At 40.7% G+C, this 23,909-nt stretch overlaps 2 protein-coding genes across 2 annotated transcripts in view; one reads left to right on the forward strand and one right to left on the reverse strand.

The window, feature by feature from the left end:
• The window catches only part of LOC112554349 (amiloride-sensitive sodium channel subunit gamma-like), an 18,572-nt gene extending 9,944 nt beyond the window's left edge, over positions 1 to 8,628 (reverse strand). The window contains 2 exon segments of the mRNA XM_025222089.1: positions 1,299 to 1,436; positions 8,562 to 8,628. Coding sequence (XP_025077874.1) covers positions 1,299 to 1,436; positions 8,562 to 8,628 — 205 coding nt within the window.
• Positions 8,629 to 16,706: 8,078 nt separating this feature from the next.
• Positions 16,707 to 20,564, forward strand: LOC112554350 (G-protein coupled receptor 157-like). Its single transcript, XM_025222090.1, has 5 exons — positions 16,707 to 17,115; positions 18,919 to 19,112; positions 19,299 to 19,501; positions 19,766 to 19,951; positions 20,553 to 20,564. Exons 1-5 carry the CDS (start codon positions 16,856 to 16,858, stop codon positions 20,562 to 20,564), a joined length of 855 nt encoding a protein of 284 aa, XP_025077875.1. The 5' UTR covers positions 16,707 to 16,855.
• The last annotated feature ends 3,345 nt before the right edge of the window (positions 20,565 to 23,909 follow it).

Genomic DNA, 23,909 nt, shown 5'->3' on the forward strand with positions numbered 1-23,909 from the left:
CATCTTATCTCACTCCTCTTCTCTCTCTTCCTCCAGCCCCTTCTTCTAAAAGCCTACCTCTAACGGTCCTGCTCTCTGCGCTATCATATCTTTTTTGTTCTGACGTCTCTCCGTCTTTATCCTCACTATTTTTGACGTCACATACTGTCATTTTTCATCGTCCATTTATGGAGAACGTTTCCATCATTTTTCACTTTCGCATCACCACTCTCCCTTTCTCTTATGCATTCTACTTAGATTCATACTATGCTCTTCGGTTCATCTAGCAAACAAGTTCACACTACTTTAATATCTTTCTACCTGGGGAAATGAAGAGGTTACAAACACTGACAGTTCTGTAAACGCAGACCGATAATTAGCATTCCAGCTCTCTCATTGGCTTCTGACCATATGTGTAGCCCATCATTCTCTTCTTCTATTTCTGATTCTTCAAGATTTCTGTTTTTAGTATCTGAAGTTTAGCGTTTTGTTTGATGTGTGTAAATAATTATAATGAATTATACGTTAGTATTGATTTTAAACTATTTGATAACCTAGGGTTTTAACATACAAAGCAGTATGACAGAAAAAAAAAACAACATGCTTTTATGTCCCCGTGGTTGAAATGGAGGACGAGGCAGCAAGGTGGATCACGTCTTTACCATAACATGCATGGCATGGGTACAGCAGTCCTACACAGGTTCGAAGAGAATGAGTTTTTGGGTACATTGAAAATCTGGCTGGTGTGTCTGTATGCATGTGCATGTATGTCATTGAGGGTGCTTCTTATTTCTTAATTCATTTTCTTTCATTTAATTATATTCCTTTCTCAGCATAGAAAAAAGTAAAAAGTCCGAAAAAACTTATGAAAAATTCTGACAAAGCTAATCAAAAAAGTTACACAAATTTGTTGTAAAGGTGATTCATAGGTTTGCTGATAGATGTAGAAGAAGAGGGAGAACACGTATGCATACTCAAATGCATTATGTTCTTATTCCTACGATTTCTACCCAATTTTTAACAAAGCCTTTTCCAGTAAACGGTAAAGGTAAAAAAAACGAGACAAATAGTCCAACCTCTTTAGTGAATTTGTAATAGAAATATATAAAAAAATCTCCAACCGTATTAAGGCGTTTCATTCATCATTCTACACTAACAATCGCGCCGCGTTTTAAGAGATCTTGTAAACTGATTACCTGATGCAAGCCATAAGCCTCGTTCTGGATTTCAAAATGGCGCTTATGCTGAGCCTGAGATGTTTGCAGGAGACACGTACCTGCACGCAGAGCCAGGCCAACATGGCGAAGAAGAGGGAGGTCATCCGATGCGGCGCGGGAGGGATGAGGCGTTGTAGATGTTGGTGATGGCCGTGAAGCTCGTCTGAGTGCAGAACGACGACACTTCGTCCTTGACCCGCTTCGTGCGCTTTTCGTGTTCGCTCTGAAACGCGCGCACGCCTCAGCTTCATTTCAGCAGTCCCCATCATCTGAGGTCCGATCTTGGACATCTTCGCCTTCGGGGCATCAGGATACCTATTGTCGGAAAAAGTAGTCATGTTGCGGTTTACAATGGCATGGTCCTCTAACGCGAAAGAGTTGGGATCGAAATAATCGGACTTTTTTTCGAACTCTTCAGTCTGGAAGGACGCGTAAGTATCCAACAGGGCAGCGGTCACTCCTGGTGCTGGCTTTTCCTTGCTGTCAGAGCCGAGAAGATCGGGCAGTTTGAATACATTACAGGAGCAGTCTGTGGTAGCTCTGTCGCTAGGATGGCGTTTCCTATAATCATTGTTGGCCGCCAGGATTGTAGGCTGTCTGCGAAACAAAAAAAGGATAAATCACAATGTCTCTCAACCGCGACAAATGTAATATTCTGCAAATAATAATCCAGAAGTCACAATGGTGGGTACTTGTGATAGATCAAACAACGGGTCACGTGGGCACCGCGTTGAAACCACACTGTAATTACAAAGTCAGGCCCGCGTGTGGTGGTCACACCCTCGTGGTCGGAATCTGTGCGCGTGTTTGTCGATGGTAAGTGAGGCATCCCTGCGTCTTTATAGCCGTCGACTGCGATGGTTACCACGGGCAACCAGTGAACCTCGAAAATGCGATTAGCAAATCTTCATTACTGATCGCTTTGTGCAAGACTTTTGTACACCGGTGACCCCCTGGTTGGTGTTGAGCGATCAAAACATCGCTAACACGACTTTTCAACCTGTCCGCAATTTTTAGCCATGAACTTTTTGTGAACTTTCTTTTAAGCAACTTTCCTGAAAACATTATTTTCTGCATTAGTTCTTTGCAAATGAGTTACTTTTTTTCATTACAAAAGTGCATTACTGTGAATGGTCTAGCCGCTGACAAAATCAGTCTCCTTACATGGACGCCACACACGAGGTTAAAAATGTCGACCAGTTGCTTCATTGGCCGGGCCACGGGGCACGGTTCGTCTTTCATCACGCGATAGCTGTTACACCGAGAGTTCGGGCGGATGGATTGAGTTCTAGAAAATTCCAGCGAGCCATTGTAGCCAGTGAGTGATGCACAGCCAACACCAACACGTGACTTGCGCGGAGGCAGGTGTTAAAGTCCTCAGACAGGGTTGGCTACACACTTGAGATGATGGCTGCACACCGAGGCTGCTGACCGTGCGCCCTAGACCATCAGCTAGTGACAAAGAAGGTTAGCAGGTATGAAGGCATGCTGTAAGTCAGGAGCTTGTGGACAGTAGTGAACTTAAGTGGCTCAACGTGCCAAGGGCATGTCATATGGCACGCGAAAAAAAGCACTCCCTCCATCGCCTTTATTGCATTGATCTCCCCTGATTAACGAGGTATCTATTTCTGATCAACAGCCGGTTGGACGAGGGTAGTTTTTCCCTCACAGACCATAGCAGGACTCGAAACAGCCACCACTGTGCTTTTGAGCCTCAATGCTACTGTTATTATTAGAAATTATATTTCAAAGCAAATTACAAAATTACCTTTTTTACTAATTTATTTTTATAATGATTTGAAGAAAATTGTTTAACCGCTAATTGGTCCCTCAGGCTGACAAACTAGACATAAAGCCCTCCTCCCTAACAGCACATTTCTGAATGGCAGATATCTAGCACAGCAGAACTCATTACCACAGTCTGACAGACCAGCAGACCCTCATCTACTTCAGGGTACTGTGGTCTGGGTGCTCATCTGATCGGCATCTCGGACACAGCCCAGTGCAAGCACAGCCAGACCAAACAGACATCCCACATTATACAGAATATCCACGAAGGCTGAAAGAAGTGGACTTCAATACCCAACCGATCTCCACCGAAGCTCCAGTTGTGTGTGGCCCCTTGGGAAAGGGGTTCAATTAGGGTCTGTAGTGCACGACTGTCGAAGCTTGAAGACTTATTTTATGCTCATCTCCAATTTAAATGATTATATTTTTAGAATGTACTCGGCCATTTGAGCTTCATTTTTGGCTTTCACGTTTATAGATATATAATTGTTTTTTCTTATATTATTGATGATACTGTTATTTATTATATTAATATTATATTCTTTATTTATATGTATTATTCCCTTTATAATATTTTTATACGAGCCATGCTATTATGTTTTATAGATAATTATATCCAACACCTAACTAAGCAATGACTTTTTTAAAAATCAGTCCACATAGTATTGTCAACTTAGTAAACGAAAGGCCATGACAAATCTATAATTGTGGATAAATAAACCCTTTGCCCCATGTTTGCTCTTGCAGTGATCTCACCTCATGGCTCTTTACTGTAGTCACGAAGCAAGAAACCAGCTTGTAGCCGCCTACAGACAGACACGCAAGTAGTGTTTACACCCGCGGCCATCGCCGCGCCTCGCGCATCCACCCACAGGCCTCATGACGAGGGCACTGTCCAGTGATATTTGCCAGTCACCCTGATTTCCCTGATTTTGGTCCACTGGCGATATCACCATTGTAGGCAAAGCTTATGTCATCGCAAACTAACAGTTCCTTTAGGTGGGAGAGTGGCACGTTGGTAAATAAATGATAGCAGCGCCTTCTGGCGGGCAGAGTCCTTTTCTCGGACTGAAGGCACACTCGCTTTTTTGGTCGATGGTCCTCCCTACGTTAGGCAAAATTCTTTTCATTTTTTCCCTCTATTTTGCTCAACAACAACAACAACAACAACAACAACAACAACAACAACAACAAAAACAACTCAGAAGGGTCCAAAAGTCATCTTATTGTCGACACTGAGAGAAAAGGATATCTATATCGTAAGTTATCCCAAAAAACTCCTAACCTGGATAGGGAACTGGTTGGCCATGTGAACCCGACAGATGAATGTAATTACCGATCCTTGTGCCAATGAATAGGTGAAGCTATTTAACCACAGCAGCTACTGTTCACTGTTGGAGACCGGCCCTGCTGGGGTGAGTTCACCTTCCTCTCCATCAGATCTTCCCTTCGACTGGTAATGTAAACGCCTCGCCAGTTCCAGAATGAAATGAAGAAATGGCATCGGAAATCACGAAAATGTGTGTGTGGTTTGATCAGAGGGTGAAGCAGAAAATCTACAACTAAAACAAATACAAGTTAGGAAAAAATAATAAATAAATAACACTTCAGGTCAAAAAGATGCAGAAGGCAAGGAGATAGTATTTTCTGAGAGAAGAGAGAAGTTTAGCGTCGTCACAGACCACTTCTTCCTGCGATAATACAACAATTCCATAGACATAGCCGTGTGCATACTGGGCCGCTGGACCCTATTCTTACAAGATTTTTTATTGTCAATCAATATACAGGGCCTATACATCACAAGGCTGGAGCACTTTCCAGAACCCACAGTTACTGATGAGACGTCCAGTCGCACCTTTTCTTGTGGTCAACGTGCACCAGACACCTCTGTCGCCCCCGCCACAGATAATGCTCAGATAGTCCGCAGACCTAGCAACTATCTCATCATGCAGCTCAGATATTACATCAAATAAACAAAGGGAGTCTTCTGCAAAAGAAGCAGGACCCATTGTCTGCCCAGAAAAAGTTCCCCGCAATCTGTCTTTTTTAAATGTAGGGACTCGCGGTTAGGCCCTATGACTGATTAGTTTCAACAAAGCTTTCTTAAGGATCGATAACAAGGTAGCAAGAAAGCTGGTGATAAGGACTGAAGATTATGCTAGATGACAACGGAGTACTTATATGCACCTTAAAGAAAACAAAACTCTGACCAGATTCTGTGGCACCTCGTTATCCCTTGTGCCACCCGGGATGCTCTTCTTCGCTCTTATCGCGAGTGTCTGGCGTGGGGGTTAAGGGTCACTAAAGACATTTACCGCTGGTTTGATCACATGCATCTGAAATACTGATGGGCAGGTCAGTCTATGGATGTAAAACTGTGTCCAGACTGTTAACAGGCTAGAACGCGATTTTAAAACACTCCCTTCCTCCAGCATCAACCTCCCTCCTCTGCCTCTTTCAGGATGTGCCTGCAGACATGATTTGATATTCGGCAACAACTGACATTGGCAACAGACACCATTCTGTTTGTAGTCTGTGCATACTCATGATGATTTCTACTTCAAACACCGGACGTCAATGAAATACTCCCAAGTGAGATATAAAACTAATTTGGAAATATGGCGCTCCAGCCGAGTTGCTGTGTGACCGCGGTCAAAACTGCGTGTCTAAAGTGGTAACAGAATTATGCAAATTTACCAGATCACGAAACCTACGATGTTGAGTTACCATTCGCAAATAAATGCTACATGAGAGTGCATGAATGGTACAAGTGAGCAAGCATCACATACTGGGCTAGAGACACTAAAGTTTGGGACAAGATTCTCTCCTCTGTTGTGATGGCCTTTAACGTGACCCCAAGTTGTAACCCCATATTGTTTGTTGCAAGTCAACACAGTATTTCCCATATTTTCTGTTGTTCAAACGTGAAGTCATCCTGCTACCGCGTATTGTTAAAGCAGTTAGATATACCTATCCTCTCACCTTCCTACATAAAAATAAGGACTTTTTTTTTTGCTGCAGACATTACAGAAGTACAAGATAAACACCTAACGGGTAATAAAAATAATAATAAATGACAATCATCATCTACCAATTTCTGAATGATGTGCTAGTCTTGGCTATTCTAATGCGAATATTTATGTTTTGAGTTTAGACTTGTAGACTATGTTCATTATGTGCCATGCATCAGAACTTGCTATGCCATGAACTGATGTGTCTCAGACAACATTAACTTTATTATTTTCCTCGACAGGTAGATTCCTCTGATCGTCATCTACGTATGTGGCGGTCAGCACTATGGTGGCAGCGGGGACAGACCCAACCTCACGACATCCTAACACCAAGTTAGCCGGCACTTACCGGATATGACCGTCCTCCTGCCTGTTCGTACCAGCAGATTAGTGAGTGGTTCACCCGAACACCGCCAGGAGAGCTCCAAGACTTCCGCTACCGTCTATATATCACAGTGACACAGCCAAACATCAGACCTTGGGTGTACTTTCAGAATTCTGTCCAGACGCAGGCGAGACAGGTCCGAGCTACATCCTGTCCACAGTGCGCATGCGCTGTTTCTGCCAAAAAAGTGCATCAAGCATCGCTTATCTCCCTTCACTATTGCGACATCACCGTAGTCCCAGATAGACAACAATTCCATCTTCTCAAAGCTCTTTCAGACTGTCAAGACTATGACAACATTTGTCATGTAGAGAGTACCTGTACTCACTGAGATCACTGGGGTCACTGAGGTCACGCTTCGACAAGAGAGGTCGCCAGCCCCGTCCCTCGGTCTGTCTCTCGGTTCAGTCAGTTGCCATGTGTCCACCAACACCATCTGTCTTCTGAATCCTTGCTACACTGATGCCAGCAATGCACACGTTCCTAAATAAATTTATTTGTTTCTTGTAGTATTTTATACAAGGAGAGTCTCACATGACACGAAAATCGATAAACAGAATTTCGCCCTTATTCTTTTTTATATCCTTATATATATATCATTCTTATTTCTCATCAGTGTGTCTCAAATGCTCTTTGCTCTTTTTTACATTTTTAATTCCACAATATATATACTTTACAACCCACTAAATAATAATAAAATAATTCAAAATTTAAGCAACATACATATACACAAACAGCAGAATATACACATAAGACCAGAAGAATTAACAATAACAAGAATTTTGCCATGCTATGCAGTATAAGGTGCCACAGTAAGACTGTTAAAACTTACCAGAATCAAGGATTTTATTTTTGCTGTATATGGCAGTTATCTCGAGGCCGCCCTCAGTTATATCAAAGGTCCCTTTCTACAAATAATACCGTTATTAATCAAATGACACATAAGGAAGAAAAGACTACTACATACTTATAATAATTATGAGTGTTTTGTAAATTTCTTTAAGTATTTTTCATTGTGAATCTCGACTTAATTCTATTTCATAATTTCATGGTCTATCAGTTCTCTCTTGATTATGAAATGTGAACTCTTACTATACATTCGCTCATATATTTTAATTCATCTTTTCTTAATCGTCGTTGTTTTCTTAAATTAATGCATTTCATGTAGTTTGATCATATTCCATCATATATCCGCTGATACTACTTATTTTGAATTGTGTATTGTTGTAATTTTGTGAAGAACCACTCTTCCTGAAAGGCGAAGGTATACTGGGATATTGAATTAATACAGGTATGTAGATAAAGAAAATACCTCTGGTGGGAGTCAGGTGCAGGAGACGTGAAAATGATTCACAGAGAAACAAAGGGTCCGCCTCAAATTTAACAAGCAAAAGACATGCAAATGACACACTGGAAGAATTTCAGACTAATTCAACAGTGTCTAATGGCAGGGATAAACAACAGTTTGGAATTTCATGACCACACACAGCAATGTTACAGATGCTACCTGAATGAATTATCACCACATTAAGTAAGAAAAGTATGTGGTAGACCGAGAAAGACAGAGTTAAGGGCTGATAAGTCTTGAGTTCAGGTTAGTCACTCTTGCATTGATTATAGTATTGTATCTTGTTTAATTTCTTGTTAAGAAAATTGAATTTTGCTATAACCGTTGTCGCCATCTTACTGGGAAAAGTGTTATTGCGGCTTAAGGTCTGTCTCTCTATCTCTCCGTTCCTTTCTCACTCCTTTATTTCATGCACTTGTTTTTTTTTCTCCCCTTTCCTACACTACCATCAACCTTTCTTCTACCTGTATTTTTGTGTATCGGAACATGTAGACTGCGCCCGTTGTTTTCTTATCTGACCGTCCATGAGACCTTTTTTTTTTTCTCCTCTTTTTTGATGCGTTAATGACGATGATGAGGAGGAGGAGGAGAAAGATTTTTATTTTGGATTAGAGCTGTAGAAGACGTGTATTAATTCATAAAAAAAAAAGCGCGATCAAGTGCTCATAATCATAAAAACACAAGGTGAAGCACGTGCTGTGTACCAAGAGTGACGTCTTGCCGGGACAAACACAATCTAACAAACTCCATTTACAGAGCGACGATAAAATGAAGCGACCGACCTTTTGCCTAATTGCATGCTACCTGTGCAGGTCTCGAGTATTTCACCTCACCAGCTATTTTCCCGGTGTAAATTGGTGTTCTGCGCAGCTCAGAAAGCAGTTTGCGTATCGACTCCATTTTGTCGTTTGTGTCTGTCACCTGATTGTACTTTAATCACGGGATCGCAGTGGCTAACGAGCGTATACACTGGCTAATGCTCGATTGTGATCACTTGCTGATCCGTGGCGGTCCTGCAGAGACTTGGACCGAATGCAACCTCGAGTGACCGCATCACAGACGGCGAGTTTTAGGTTTGATGTTGATGAGACCTACAGGATTCAGATGCTCGCTGAACCAGCATTGTCCAGGTGGACAGGTAGATGCAAATCTCACAACCGTGTCCAAGAATAGACAATACAGTTGATTCTGTTCAGTTGCTTCTGCTGCACTTTATCTCTTCGAAGGGGGTCAGTGGGTTGGCTGGCTATACTTGGTCACGTGGTTGCTAGCTTGGTTCTTTGTGTTAAAAAAGTCATTAAATTATTGGAATGAGTGAAATCAGGAGAATCATGCTTTTTGTCAAACCTTTTTTGTTGTACTTTCTTTAATGTCAATAAACACACACGCACGCGCGCGCACATACACACATGAACGTGCTTGCTCGTCTCGGTATCTGCGTGACCACGCATGATCACATTCTTTATACATGTAAATTATAGTAAATACATTTTAGCAATACGTTCTGTTAAACATGATTGTTTAACTCTCATGACCTCACACACTTATATATCTATATTTGCGTGCACCCGTGGGTGTGAGCATGCGCTTTGCATTTTCAGATTTCCTGGTCCTCAAAGCTAAGACAACTCCAGTCTGGGTTGATGCACAATAAGGCGACAATGGTTGCGTCCCTTCGGTAATTTTTTTACTCGTGATTGTCCACAACTATCAACTATTCTCTCTTTTTTTATAAATCGGTTTGCTCGTTACAAAAATAAGATATAAAGATTAAATGTCCAACTATAATGTTTACTTTCAAGTGGCTGATCGCTCAGTGCAAGATACCGTTCCCCGAAATCACCATGAAGAACCCTACTCTGTACAAATCTGTGAACATATCCATGCACAGAAGGTGTCAAGAAGCTTTGAAAGTTTCTTTTCTTTTATGGTTTTTCTTTTTTTTTTTTTTTGTCTGAGGGCTGTCTCTAAGGAGCGACCTGTAAAGACTTAACGACAGCCCATTGCTTTGTCTGCACATAATTGAGTGAGTTAAGAACATGGCCGGAACCACCACCAAGTCGAAAGCCATTTCGCTGTGAAGAAGCTGTTTTGTTCGTGGATCTTAATGTCTGTCTGCAGAATTCACCACATGGAAAAGTGGCTGGAAGACAAGAGTGGTTTCTTTGATACTACATCTAGACATGCTGATGTCCCCTTCTTCCTTCCATGTCTGGCAGTGACACATCTCCCTCACTCTCCCACGACAGCAAAACGCATGCTTCATCATTACCTCCCCATGCTCCTTAACACCTTTGATTACCATTTGGTACAACAGACATGTTTCCAGGAAAGTTCTAACTTCTTACCCCTGTAATGGACATTACCCCCTACAAAGGACGGAGCTAAAGCCTTATCAATTTTTGTTAACTCCCCGACCTCAACATATTAAAAACGAATTTAAAAAGAAACAAGAAACGTCTACGGCCCAGGACCACATAATCCATTTCAGCTAGCATTGCCCAGGATTTTTTTCTGTCGTACAAACACTATTTTTCCTTGTTTACAGTATTCGCTACACTCTTATTGTACTAGAGTGTTATCTTTCCTCCCAGACTTCCACATCCGCATTTCTTCTTCTCCCCCTCCAAAAAAAAAAAAAAAAAAAAAAAGGAGTCGATAATCGGGATTCATGGGACGACACATTATGAAAGACAGTTTAACCCAGATCTTAACCCTTTGTTGTCCTGAGTACATCTGGGGAAAAGAGGACACATCTCTTTGGGAGAGAGAGGGGCTGTACACCTAAGTCTCGTCCTGGTAGTCGTTCATTGTGTGGACAATGTGGAACACCAGACCATCTCACACCAGCCTGTCAGGCGAAAGTCGACATAACCAAGAGAGAGGTACTTATTCTTCCTAATAAATCTTATAAATCAAAATAGTATATCTGTGTTATATATGAATATATATATATATATAGGGGGGGGGGTCCTTTCTCAAACCTACGCATATCAACACCGTTTGTCTGAAACTCAACAATTCTGTCACAATATTTCTGTCATCTACGGCTAAATCATGTAAGGTTGGCTGGAGGTACATTTTATGTTTATTTACCCCAACATGTGTTTGTGTGTGTGTGTGTGTGCATGCGTGATGTTAGATGACTGTAAGTATATTCTTCAATGCATGTATTACAAGCCTTTGCTTCAGGCCAAAAACATATCCAGAAAGTAGGTGACTCTCATGATGTCATGTCAAACTGTTTCTTGACTTCATCGCCCTTGACCTGTTGAGGCCCGGAATGGCTCCTGCTGGGCCTCTTCGACTACTGATACGAAATTCGATTTCTCTTTCCCTCCATCGTACCTCCTTCAGGTATGCGCAGCTCACGCTTCCTGTTCCCCTTATCGGTCGTCACGAGAGGATTTGCAAAGTTCTCTCTGTTTGCACAAATTCTGGCCCAGGTTTGCAGAGCGATCCCTTGGTAACTATGACTACCAGGTAGTGTATCCGACTCCGTGTCAAACACGCTATCCTTTTCTCTTGATTCAATAATCCATTCAATCATCCGATAATCGATATCAGCACGATTCCGGTGCTGTTCATGAATGGTTTGTCAACGTCCATTTCAATTTCCAGTTTCAAAAACAGTTTGTAACTGAATACAATACTTTTTAATTCATTAATAGTTCATTTCAACTGTTTGCTACATGCTTTTTTGAAGTACTAGCGTTTACACTTCAAGTCACAGACTACACGCAAAGGTTACAGTTAGTCAATGTTGACCTCCTCAAGTGTAGCCATTGCTTTATTCTTTTAATCTTCAATGTTATGTTCTCATAAATGTGGTTTTTTTTACATATAATTATACGTTCTGCTTCGTTTAGTGATGATGACATACTAAAAAATAAAAGGTGACAGAAGACCGAGAAAGGAAGTTCGCACTTTCCACCCACCTTCTGTCATCAACTCCGTCTGATATTTGCTAACGTAATTTAAAAGATGATGTTCTCCGCTTCCATAAATCCTTTCAATTGTTTAATTTTGTTTAAGTTAGAGCAATCGTCATAGGAAAATAGTCGGCAAACAGCCAGTGAGAATACTTCAAGCTTCACAATCATTAAATTCCGGATACAAGTGTGTACGTTTTCACTCCCGTCTTCAGAAGAAAAAAAAAGCAGAGAGAGGTTGCAGAGATCTCTCTCCATCGACTGGTCTTTAGAACAAAGCAAATAATTATGTTCAGGAGCAAGTCCCGTACCTCAAAATGTACCCAATCGGTTATTTTTACGGTAAAGGGAACTGGAAGAAAAAAACAGACATTTCAAGAGATGCTCATTATATTGAAATGTATTTCATCTTTAAAATAAATAGATAAAAGGTACTTTTTCAGGTCGTAGGGAGGGAGCTGTTACAGTCCTCACTTTTACTTGAGGGTGTTGTCTATCTCTTCATCTCCCTGCCTTTCCGACAGCTAGGGTCGTCTGAGAGAAGTTTTCTGCGCTACACGAGTATCGAACTGGCGCGTTCTGCAAATGACCGCGTTGTAATGCATTTAGGATGACATGTGGTCTGCAATAGTTGACATGGTCACATGGTACTACCTTTAGGCTGGAATATGTATGGTGTGATGAATGCCAACAATCACAGACCCCATTGGCCAGGAGCACTGAAGTGAGCAATGTGCTATTTTGAGCACTATGACGACATGGCCAGACTCTGACAGATATTCTCTAGCTGCAAATGTCCAAGACCTTGGGTTTTTAGCAGTTTATTCCGCTTTCCTCGTCGTTAATCTGCTGATAACAAACTGATTTTTTTATGAAAGCCTCAAGAAATATTACTTGTGAACGGGGTCTTGTTTGCTCGCGGGCGGTGTTTGATGCTGTAGTCTAAATACAGACTGCATCACTCATCTTCTAGTGTAAACAGTGTGTAGAAATACTAAAAATGACATATACACGAAAACTTGTTTAGCATTTTTAAAAGGTAAAAGAAAAGAGCCTAGTGGATGTCGGGGTAGTGAATGTGAATGGTTCACCCTGTCTATTCCGTGGGCATGTGTAAGGCGGAACCCTCACCTTTCCTACCTTGATCTTCACTGCTAAGTCAGGTACCCGCTTCTTGTGCAAAGGGGACAAACTAGAAACCGATTGACCCAGAGTCGAGTGCACTAAATACTAAGCCACATCAAGCCTCCCTCTCTTACTCACCGTGACATCAGACTTTAGAGAATCCCGGACAGTGAAGAAGTGGAATTATATGATGGAAACCAAAAGGTCATCCATGACATGCTTGCTGGACAAGTTTCGGAGACTTTGCTCGCATGGTCTTCCGTAATCCCGATCTGAACTACACAACACCTTGGTATTGGAAACTGATTGCCAGCTCAGGTTCAACTCGACTACACAGTACTCACTGTGCCATCGCTAATAGTTGGTGGTCTCCCCTAGTCCCCTTCTCATCGCCTCCCCTCCCCTCTACTCTTCCCTCATTTTCCTTCTTTCGTCCTTCCCAAACTATGCGTGTATAGAAAAACACTTCTCACACTGCTGTTTAAAGTTTTTTAATCGAAAATACACAGACATACAGTAGTAGTTAGAATGAACGATTTCCAGTCTTTATGGACTTTCTAATCCAGGTTATTTGCTTTTCTCTTTCTGTGTGGGGGTAAGTGGTTATATATCCAGATGCCGTGTAGGATCTTATATTCATATTATTTATAGAGCTCCTAGTGCATGTGTTTAACGAAATCGGTTGCTTTTTTTATATTTGGTACTGTTTTAAAATATGTAACTATAGCGACAGATGCTCGCATATTTGCTGGAGCTATGTTGAAACAAAAAGGAAATTAATAAAAAATAAATAAATCAAAATCAATCTCTCTCTCAATGTTCTCGCTTTTTTTCTAGGAGAGTGGCGACAATAGTCCAATAGTACTTCCTCCTTAGTGCGAGAGAGATCAGATACACAAATATGTGCATAAAATAAAAACAAACAGTGGATAAATTGTGTAAGAACTGTTGTAGAAAACCGATAGTTTACTAGTACAAAGTTTTGGATTCTGTGCGCTCGTGTTGAAGGGTGTGTGCACCCTCGGTGTGGCTGTTGCAGATGCATCAATAAAGACCTAGTTTGAGTGTACACACACTCCAATGTACTTTTACCGAGTAAAAAAGGAAATTTGGATTTTTTTGCGTGTTTGTCAGGTCCTAATTTTCCATGAAGGCTCCGCCTCTTTTCTTTGTGAACAGCTAATTTGGAGAGGAACCGATCAATTTGCTTGCAGGTGACTGTGAACTCGGTATAAAAGACACAGGAAAATGCTTCTCGCCGGTCACCCTCTGACTCGCGGTCACCGTTCCCTCGGCTCATTAGCTTGACCTCTTCCTGGCTTATTGAAGCAGGTAACGGGTAATTAACTGCACTCAGCTGTGGCAATAGGTACATCGTAGATAGAGATAGCAAACTGAGGAGAAAGTTAATGTTATTGCATCTATCTGTCACAAAGCTGGTGAGGTATTCACTCAGAATGTCTTATCAGTCTTCAAAAAAGGAATAGTGTAGATTTTTGTCGCCTTGCGTTTGACATATTTTTTGACACATTTCACCACACCTGGAAGACCTAGAAGTACTCCTGGAGCAGATTTTTTTTTTTTTGACACATTAGTAAGGACTAGGTTTGTGACACATTAGTAAATACTTATGAATGTTGACATTCATGTTGTCAGTAACTTTGCTCGAGTATTATAATATTTACCTTTCGACGAAACCTCTCATCTCAAAGTTGTATGCATTCATGAATAAGCCCAGGTTCCCAATACCCAGGACTTCTCATGAACTATTAGTAATTTCTAGGTCTCCATCATATCACTGTCGACAAAATCAATTAATGCATCTATTTCTCACTAATATGTTTGCACAACAGTCGACAATTGCTTTTATTATAATATGCACATATGAATATTTTCTTTGGAATGAGTATACGAAAGGGCTATTGCAGAATTTCACATCTGTGAAATTCTAGTGCCAAGCATGTCATTATAAATATTCTTATATTATAAATCACGAATAACTAGGAAATCGCCTGAAATTCGGGATTTCCTGTTCAATTAATGTTAAATTAAATTTTAATTCAGAAGTGACATAAATTTGAAAACTTACCGTTTGTACACCCGTAAATTTAACAACCCTGGTAGTCTGCTTAGTCAGCTAATGATAAAAAATACAGGTTCTTTTGTAATGCAGAGATATAATGGAAGGTATAAACACAAAAGACGAATACGAAGTAAGGTAATAATAAATAATAAAGGAACGACGATGCTTTTCTGACACGACAGCACAGAATGTCCACGTGTGCGGTGGTGGTGGTGGGTGGACGTTGACTTACCTGTACACGCTTACCTGATGTTGAAACTTAGTATTTGAAAATAGCGGAACTTACAAAGGTAGCACTGATGGCCGAGCATGGAGTGGTGATGGCTATAACAAGCGGGTCCTATCGTGTTTTCCACGCACACAATTTTATTGTCTTCTCGATTCTTATATCTTCTCACATCTTCCATCTGCTTTGGTAAGTGTTCCAAACCGTCCCTTTCTTTCTAGTTTTATAAAAGTTAAGGAAAGGAACTATTTTTCTGGAATATTTCATAATAAATCTTCTGACAGTAAATGTTGTCATCATTCCCTTTCCACTCTAATTGTTCCCCAGTTTATTTGCGTTAGTGTGCGCCTTTCTAACGATCGTAAGGAATTATGGATGTTATTTAAACAAAAAAAATAAATAAATAAAATCACTTTAAAGTTTGAATTCAATGGAGAAATAATTTTTATAAGAATTTTAAAAGAAAACAATATTTTATCTCAGTTCAGTAAACATTCTTTTTCCAAATTATTTGGCTAATTACAGTTTCTTCAAATATTTCAGTTGGTTTTTATCATTTCATTCTGCTTGCAATTACTTGATCGAAATATCTCACGAAAAAAAAAACTGCACGAATGCCATTATTATTTAATTTTATCAAGAAAATGCGTTTCTTTATCTAGTCAGGCGCTTTTTTCCGATCAATCTTTTTTAAAGTGGGATTTCTGAAACCCTAAAACGGCCGAAACTACTTTTGGAAACATGGTGTTTGCCTAATGGAAGCAAGCTTCTCACGACAGCAACACAAAACTTCTCTTATCCGCTGTTAACGGAAAACACGGGCGATAAGATTAGCAGCATCGCCATCGACAGTCGGGTGCAGTCAGGCCTGTGTATGACGAAAGCACCCTGGAAGGTCCGAGCATTTCTAGTGGGTATTAGCTAATAATGGATCGAAGCTGCTGGTGGACATGTGCTGTCAGTGGAGAATATAGAAAACATTTTTTTATGCTTGCTGTGAACGAAAAAATGGATCTTTTACAAACTTCGTGCAAGGCATGAACCGGTTGCTAAGGGAACCGAGCAGCTCATAATGATGTATCTGCTGGTGTTTGCTTGGTTTAGTTTCGCTCTGCACTTGAGTAGTTTGCGCAAAAACGTAATTAAATCCAGGTTATTATTATTATTACACAGAGAGGTGGAGTATCTGGACGGTATCAAACCCTACAAAGTCGGAGCTATGAAAAAGGAAAACACAAGTAAACTATTCCGAAAATTGAATTTTTTTCAAGAGGTTACGAGTTTAAAAAATATAAAGGATGATAATAATAAGAGGGTGTTCATTTCTTCAGGCAATCGACACGATAATTGTTTTGGTGTAATTTTGTTTTAAATCATCCATAGCTTGTTTTCGTTCAGGACATATAATTTGATTATCCTCATTTTGCGGTAATTGTGTGTGTATTTGTTTGTGTGTGTGTGAGTATATTTGTGTGTGTGTGTGTGTGAGTGAGAAAGAGAGAAATATATTGCGAAAGTTTATTAGAGCTGACGTGTAGGCAATGAAAGTCTAGTATTAGAAGAAAGTTTAACTCGAATCTGACAAAAATCAGACGAAAAGGAAGAGGACGGCGTGGACACATTGTCTCCTTGACACTAGGGTGGAAGAACCTCTGCATGGCGCGACCATCGGGATGATGGCGGCCCAAACATCGTCGTTTAGCTTGAGGACGCCAGTGGTGGCTGTCATTGCGTCGTCTGACGTCTGACGGCCCTCGCACCATGACGTCGCCGTCGCCGGAAAATATTTCTGACGCCACCGCCGCGTCAGAGTATGTGATGAGTGACATGGACATGGCCTACGTCATAGTGGTCATGATTACGTCAGTGCTGTCCACGGTGGGCTGCGTGCTCATCATCGGTCTGCACGTCGCGTATCGCCCTCTGCGTACGACTGGTCGCGGTATGCTCGTGCAGCTCAGCGTAGCGGATCTCCTCACAGCCCTCGGCAATCTGATGGGAGTGCTGTGGTATCTCTTCAAGTAAGATTCCTCGAATTTCTAAATCTTTTCTTTTTTTAATCTGGAATTGACGTACAAAACCGTCTGCTTTGCAGTGATACAGCATTAGTTGCAGGAAACCACCAGTCCCTCCACCACCAACTCTCTCCGCCCTTTTTCTTTCTCTCTTCCCTCCCTCCTCCCCCACATATCTATCATTTTCTTTCTTTCTGATATTCTATATTTGTCTCTTTCTATCCTTCTTTTGATTTTGCTTCTTCTTTCTTTCATTATTTTCTTCCCAAAATTCTTCAGTTGTCTGCGTTTTCTTTTTACTGTCATTTCCACACAAACATTTCTTCGTCTTCCTCCATCTTTTGTTGTTGCTGTTGCTGTTGCTGTTGTTGTTACTGCTGCTGTTCCATAACTGTCAGGAGATGGTAGAAGTGCTGCATTGTGCAGTTTGCATTTCTTGTGGCAAATCACAGCTGTGACAGGCAAAGGCATATAATCACGATGCATTCTTGTATTAGTGATTCACTTCACTTGCATTAAGTTACTTCTCTCTGATACTGTTTCTGATAATGTTTTCGCTCTGCCACTGGAATTAGGAAGCTCATCTTGGCTGATATTCTTTTTTGTCGTTATCAACTTGATTTCTTTATCTCAGGCTATTCATTCTTTCACTGAATAACAGAAAATAAACTGCTTGACCATTGCAATAACAACCACTTCAAAATTCATTTGTGGTGGAAGGGAATCCGAAGGTTGGTTTCTAACACATCCTGATCACGGTGTACCATTCAGAATTCTCTGTAAATAGGTTTTAAGGTCTTTTACCTTATTTTTTTAATGCTGTAAAATACTTTTTCCTGTTGAAAAGAGGTTTATTGACCTAAAAGAGGAGATGAAAAAATTGTTTAATTCAGTTTCGCTGTTGCGTGAATTTGTTCCCAAACATGTTGTACGTTCTGATTGGTTCTTTAGCAGTATACAACTTTCGGTTCAGGTGTATAAATGCAGACTTTTCAGAAGTCTGATCGGATACTTTACGTAAAGAGTAGGGTTTGTCTGAAAAGTGCACTCCTCTGTTATGGTAGGAGACCATTAAACGCTTGAATCACCCTGTGTAGAGCTTGTGTAGTACTTGGGTGCAGTCGTTGTTATTATGGTTTGAATATTTGGATGTCATCTACACGTGGTGGCATTGTGGGTAATCCCGACGATGGATCATAGTCTAACAAAATTTTTTGGGAAAGTTATATTTTACTGTTTTGTCGATTTATCTAATTTCTTTCTAATTTCTCTTCCTTGATTGAAAGGACACATGTACCCATTCCATGCTTATCTATATTATCACTGATGTTACAAGTGTTTCCTGCGTGCGATTTATACTGTAATCGTCTACTATTTTAGACCAATATTCCATATGTTGAAAAAGTGTTAAAGTACACATATAAACTGCAGCCAGTTGATACACAGGCGAATTATGGCCGCTTGGACAGTGGATGATGACTTATCCGCTACTTGTACAGCTTTGGTTTAGTTGTATTTATTATTAAGATATCCATGAAACCCTCGACTAGAATTAAGGTAATGTTTCAAAGTTGTATAAGCTGTAAGTATACGTTATTTTTTCTACGGAAACACATGATTTCTCTTTCTCTCTCTCTATATATATATATAATTATATGTGTGTGTGTGTGCTTTCTTACTAGTTCGCAACCATACATGCATACGCTTTTACAATATTTTATGCGACTAGCCTGAATGGCTGACAAAATAAAGGCTAAATGAGTATTAATTCGTGATACCTACACCTTGAATAAGTAAGAAATTCTACAGGGACTCGGCGATACTTCACCGGAACATGGCTTACTGCGAGACCCACAGCGCCCTGACCATCTTCTCTAGCATCGCCTCCTTCCTCTGGACACTTACCATCGGCTTCAGCCTGTACTTGGCCATAGTCCACAACCGACCCCACGTCACCAGAAAGTTCTGGAATCCAATCTGGTTGGTCTGCTGGGGTATTCCTAGTACGTATAAGTTGCTGACTGACGAACGAAAGAAGTGAATGATGAAATTTTTGAAATTTATGTCGAAACCATAGAAGGACAAAGAAAACTAATGAAGAAAGGTACGAGCGAACGATGGATGGATGGAAAGAGGGAGGGATGGACAGAAGAAAAATTACTTCAGATGTCAATGTTTCCTCTGGACAGCTGCAGTCACCACAGCTGCCCTTGCTAGTCGCGTGCTGGGATACGACCTTAACCTCCATCAGGCCAGCTGGTGCTGGATAGACCCCAAGGCAGAGTTGAATGTCATGTGGAATTTCCTGACAGGCAAAGCCTGGGAGCTTGCGGCCTACTTCGTCACCGTTTTCCTTTACACCGTCGTCAGGATAACTATTCTGAGACATCAGGTACGTTCTGGGCATCCCTCTGTCGCTCTTTCAGCCACCCGTACCCTACTCTACCCAAACAGACTTGTCAAAATCTATCAGAGAAGTGAGAAATAAAAGTTTAGTTTTTTCTCTTCTTTTTTCCTTTTCCTCCTCCGGTCTATTCTCTTAACCATCAACTCATTTTGTATTGTTTTCGGTGGCTGTCTTCTAGCGCGTTTAATTTTATTTGCATGCAGAACCATTGACTTGTCTAGAACCTGTTCATTCTGTTAACTGTGACAGAGTAGGACAGACATCCTGGAGCGGCATTCGCGCCGAAACAACCTTAACGATGCCAACACCAAGCTCCTTTTTGTTCCTCTTGTCTTTATTGTTATGCGTCTGTGGGGCACTGTCAGGTTTCTGCTCGGCCTGATTGACTATGTCTACGCAAGTTCGCCCAACGCATCCTGGATCGTTCCTCTTCAGGTCCGTGTTTTCTCTCACTCTCTCTTGCACGTGCGCGCGTTTGTGTGTGTGTGTGTGCGTGTTCTTAATTCTTTTACGAAAATCCTGCTTGGAATTATAGAGTGCAGAACTGTCAAAGCAACAGTTATGGATTGATTTCATTCAGTAGAGAAATCGTTTGAAAATCAGATGTGCGCGTGTATAACCGTTTCATCGTAGATGTGTATAGGTGGACTGCTGTCTATCTGCCAAGACCAACGCTTAGCTTCTTGCGAAGTTCTCCGCTGTTAGTCTCGGCGAGCCGTAACAAAGACTGTGAATAAACCGGAAGCTTTGTTGTCTCATACCTCGTTGTAGCAGTTAACTGGAAAAAAAATCGTCTGCCAGCAGTCCAGTAAGTTCGTGGTTTCATCAACTGGCACCACTATGTTGCATTATGTGCTGTCAAGTGTTTCGCAAAACATCTCCAAAATCGAATACTGACATTTTTTTCAGAGCCTAACAGGCTTGGCTCTCCTTGATTTTATTTTTTGTGGTCGTGCTTCAATTTGGATAAAAATTTTGGACCTTCATGTCTACATGTGCATCTGTTGTGATTTCTTCCTCTTCTGGTTTCCAACAGGACGGAATATAATGTTATTTGAAGTACGAACTGTTTGGACCTATTGGCTGGAGTCCTTGAGCTGGAGTAAATAAACTGAAGTGATGATCACTCTTTTGCTCTTTCATATGATAACATTTCTTCATATTCTAAAGACTACTTAATATCTTCCCAGTATTCTCCTGATGTCACTAACCTTACTCTGCAATTGTTACCGCCACATCGACAGTCAACGCCCTTTACTACCGGAACCCAGCGAGTCCTTCATTGTTCTTCCTTCTACATCTTTGTTACTATTTTGTTAACGTATTCTACATCTTTCTTTCTATTTTGTGGCCTTGCACTACATCGTTCGACAATAGATGCTGTAAAAAAAAATATGTTGACCGAAATCGTTCAAACACCGTCACCAGGCCGTAGTGCTTTTCTTTTCCAGGGTATCGGTGACACGGCACAAGGAATTGGAAACTTCGTGATGGATTTCTTCCTCACTCGGGATGTCCGGCGTCGCTTGACGAGCTGCTGCCGCGATGCCCACGACGCACGTGCCGACCATCTCCCCAATCACCGACCGAGTGCCTACAGCGGGACTGTGAGGGAGACAACTGCGAGAACTGAACGAGCATGTCCACAGGACTGTTACACACCTGAAGACTCGGCCAGAGGGAAGGGTTCCACAGATCCAGTCAATAATTTGTTTTTTGTTTCGCTGACTTCGTAGACAGCACGATGACATTGGTTTAGTATAAAGCATCCAAAGATTTATTTTCCTCGTGCCAGATATTTCTGTGATAATTTTACCCTCAACTGTTGTATATTAAAATAAGAAGAAACTTACGAAGCGTACACGTATACGTAAACTTACAGGTAAGCGGTGTCATGATCGAAAAAAAAAATACTTGGATGATGGTAACTTACGGCGCAGTCAGGTGATATCATGTAAACATTATGCAGGATGGTATGCACAATGCAACTAATATGGACAAAATGAAAATAAAATTCAGACATTCCGGATGTAAACTCACATACATGTGTGTGCGACTCTTTGTTAAGCACCATGAGCTTGCCCAAAGGGCCGGGATATGGCTCTATGTAAATGTAAATTTACTTAACATAAGCGATCCTTATAACGTATATCAAAGTAAATAAAGGGTTACTTCAATGGAATCCACAGCTACACGCTAAGTAAGGGGGAATGTTTATGTAAGAAATTGTCCTCTTGCATGGTGCCGATGATGATGTTGACGGCAGGAAGAAGATATAAACAGTAAATAAGATGAGGTTAATGTTGGTGTCTAAATGTAAAACACTCTGAAGATGCAAGAACTTGCATTTCGTCCTAATGTTTTGAGGCTGTCACTCAATCAGTCAATCAGCTACACCTCTGAGCTACTATTTTGTTTGCGTTGTTACTGTTAATTGCATAAGTAAGCTTTAACAGAAACTCTCGGATGTAAAACAGGTATACCGAAAACACTGCCACGCTCCTTCGTTATACCTACTAAGTTATAAAAAGCAATGGTTATAATGGTAAATAATAATAAATAATTTGTTTATAAACAACATTACATATCTGCTCAATGAGGTCACAATTAATATTTCTTTTGCGACAGGCAAAAGTGACCTTTTACAACTGAACTACTGTAACCATGAGTGATTTTGAATTTTGCTCATGGCAAAGTGTGTTTGTGTTTGTAAAAGCTCGGAATTCCCGAGTTCTAGCGACATAGGCAGCTTACACGAATGAGACATACGAGGAATATAAACTTTTGATTGCTTTATTCCACTGGACTGGACGGGAGCATATAAATAAAAGCTGACCAGTCCGCAGAGTGAATCGTTTTTGCGGGTCTGTGCCAGGAGGGGAGTATAATATTATTGAACTCATTTTTTTCTTTGTTTCTTCTTTGTATAACAATTGTGCGTTGAATCCACGTAACTGCTGCAAATTCTCTAGTTTAGCAATAATTGATTTAAGGTGATAGAAATTAATATGCAAAATAAAGAAGCAAGCAAACAAAGATTATTAAAATGCCGTTAAAATTACCCGACTTTGAAGAAACCCGAAAACAGACCAAAGATTTGCAAATCAAGTATAGATATTTCCTAATCTATGGTAGACATTCTACAATTTGTCCATAATCCTTTCATTTTTATAATATTAAAATAAACGTGATATTAAGTGTACCCATTGTACTAAGAGTTGTCTTAAAATGTCACCTATCTGTGACAGTCTGAAAACGATCCTTGTGTAGAGCATTCCTCTAATACCTCTTAAGAACCGTTTCAGTCATGACTTTGTACTGTTATAAACAGACTTTCATAAAGATTCAAGCCACTTTTGTCTGAGCATAAGGAAGAATAGACCATATAAACTCGTCCATATAAACCCATTTAAAATCAATCCTCTCTGATTCGTTTGAAGGGTAAGATGTGCGAGCCTGTAAGAGTTTGCGCCTTTTAACTTTCAGTCGTCAAAGATCGATCCACCCACGCACCTACCCCACGGTGTGCACTCACCATCACAGTGACATTAGCTCAGAGATTATGAAATGGAAAAGTCATGTTAGATGACAAAGTTCCTTTTCTTGGAAGTTGGGTGGGGTGGATTGACAGGATAGGATTGTAAAGTGCAATAAACTGCACACATTTTTCTTCACTGTGCAAATTGGGCAACATAAAATGGCTCAACGAAGTCCGACAAGTAATAAGGCTAACGGAACGTGAGGCAGTGTCAGAACTATAAAATAATCCGCCTGGTCAGTTACCCAATTACAAAATGAATAAAGCTATGGGACAAATATTCCACGCTGGTTTTAATCTGTTTCTCAGGGAATACGTAATCGTTCGTGCAGAAAGTAAATTTCCGTACTGCTACTGTTTGTGAATTTTTTGTGATATCTGCAACTCAAGTACCCACTGAGGGAAAGTGGATAACTCAGTGGTTAGAGCATTGGTGGACGAATCAGGAGATGAGCCGGTTTGATTTTCCTCTACCTAGCCGTTGGGAGTGGATACCTTACCCCATGAAGGGTTGGGGAAGGCAAGTCAGCAAGGAAGAAAAAAGGATAACCGCCTTCACATAAAGCTGGTCCATAGAAAATTGTGGTCTACAACATTTCACTCCCCAACGACCCAAAAAGGATGATGACCTTACCTTTTTTATATACAGCAGGTGTTCCACAAACGGTCACAATGTTTACCTTTAAACGTAGTTATGGTCATCTTGAAATTTAATACTTTATTTTGATTTATTATGATTTGTAAATTATGTCGATTTACGGTTATATAATGAAAATATATGTATATACGTTTAGGTGTATATGCAGAGGAATTAGAAGAAATTGAGGGTCTCCTTTGTCTGAGGTCAAGATCTAG

The sequence above is a fragment of the Pomacea canaliculata genome, linkage group LG13 (genome assembly GCF_003073045.1).
Source record: "Pomacea canaliculata isolate SZHN2017 linkage group LG13, ASM307304v1, whole genome shotgun sequence".
Classification (NCBI taxonomy): Eukaryota; Metazoa; Mollusca; class Gastropoda; order Architaenioglossa; family Ampullariidae; genus Pomacea; species Pomacea canaliculata.

Excerpts from the sequence above, each read along its gene's own strand:
- LOC112554350 (XM_025222090.1), top strand. The coding sequence starts at position 16,856 with ATGACGTCGCCGTCGCCGGAAAATATTTCTGACGCCACCGCCGCGTCA. Across the intron at positions 19,113-19,298 it reads GGTCTGCTGGGGTATTCCTA|CTGCAGTCACCACAGCTGCC; the intron begins GTACGTATAAGT and ends TCCTCTGGACAG. Across the intron at positions 19,502-19,765 it reads TAACTATTCTGAGACATCAG|AGTAGGACAGACATCCTGGA; the intron begins GTACGTTCTGGG and ends TAACTGTGACAG.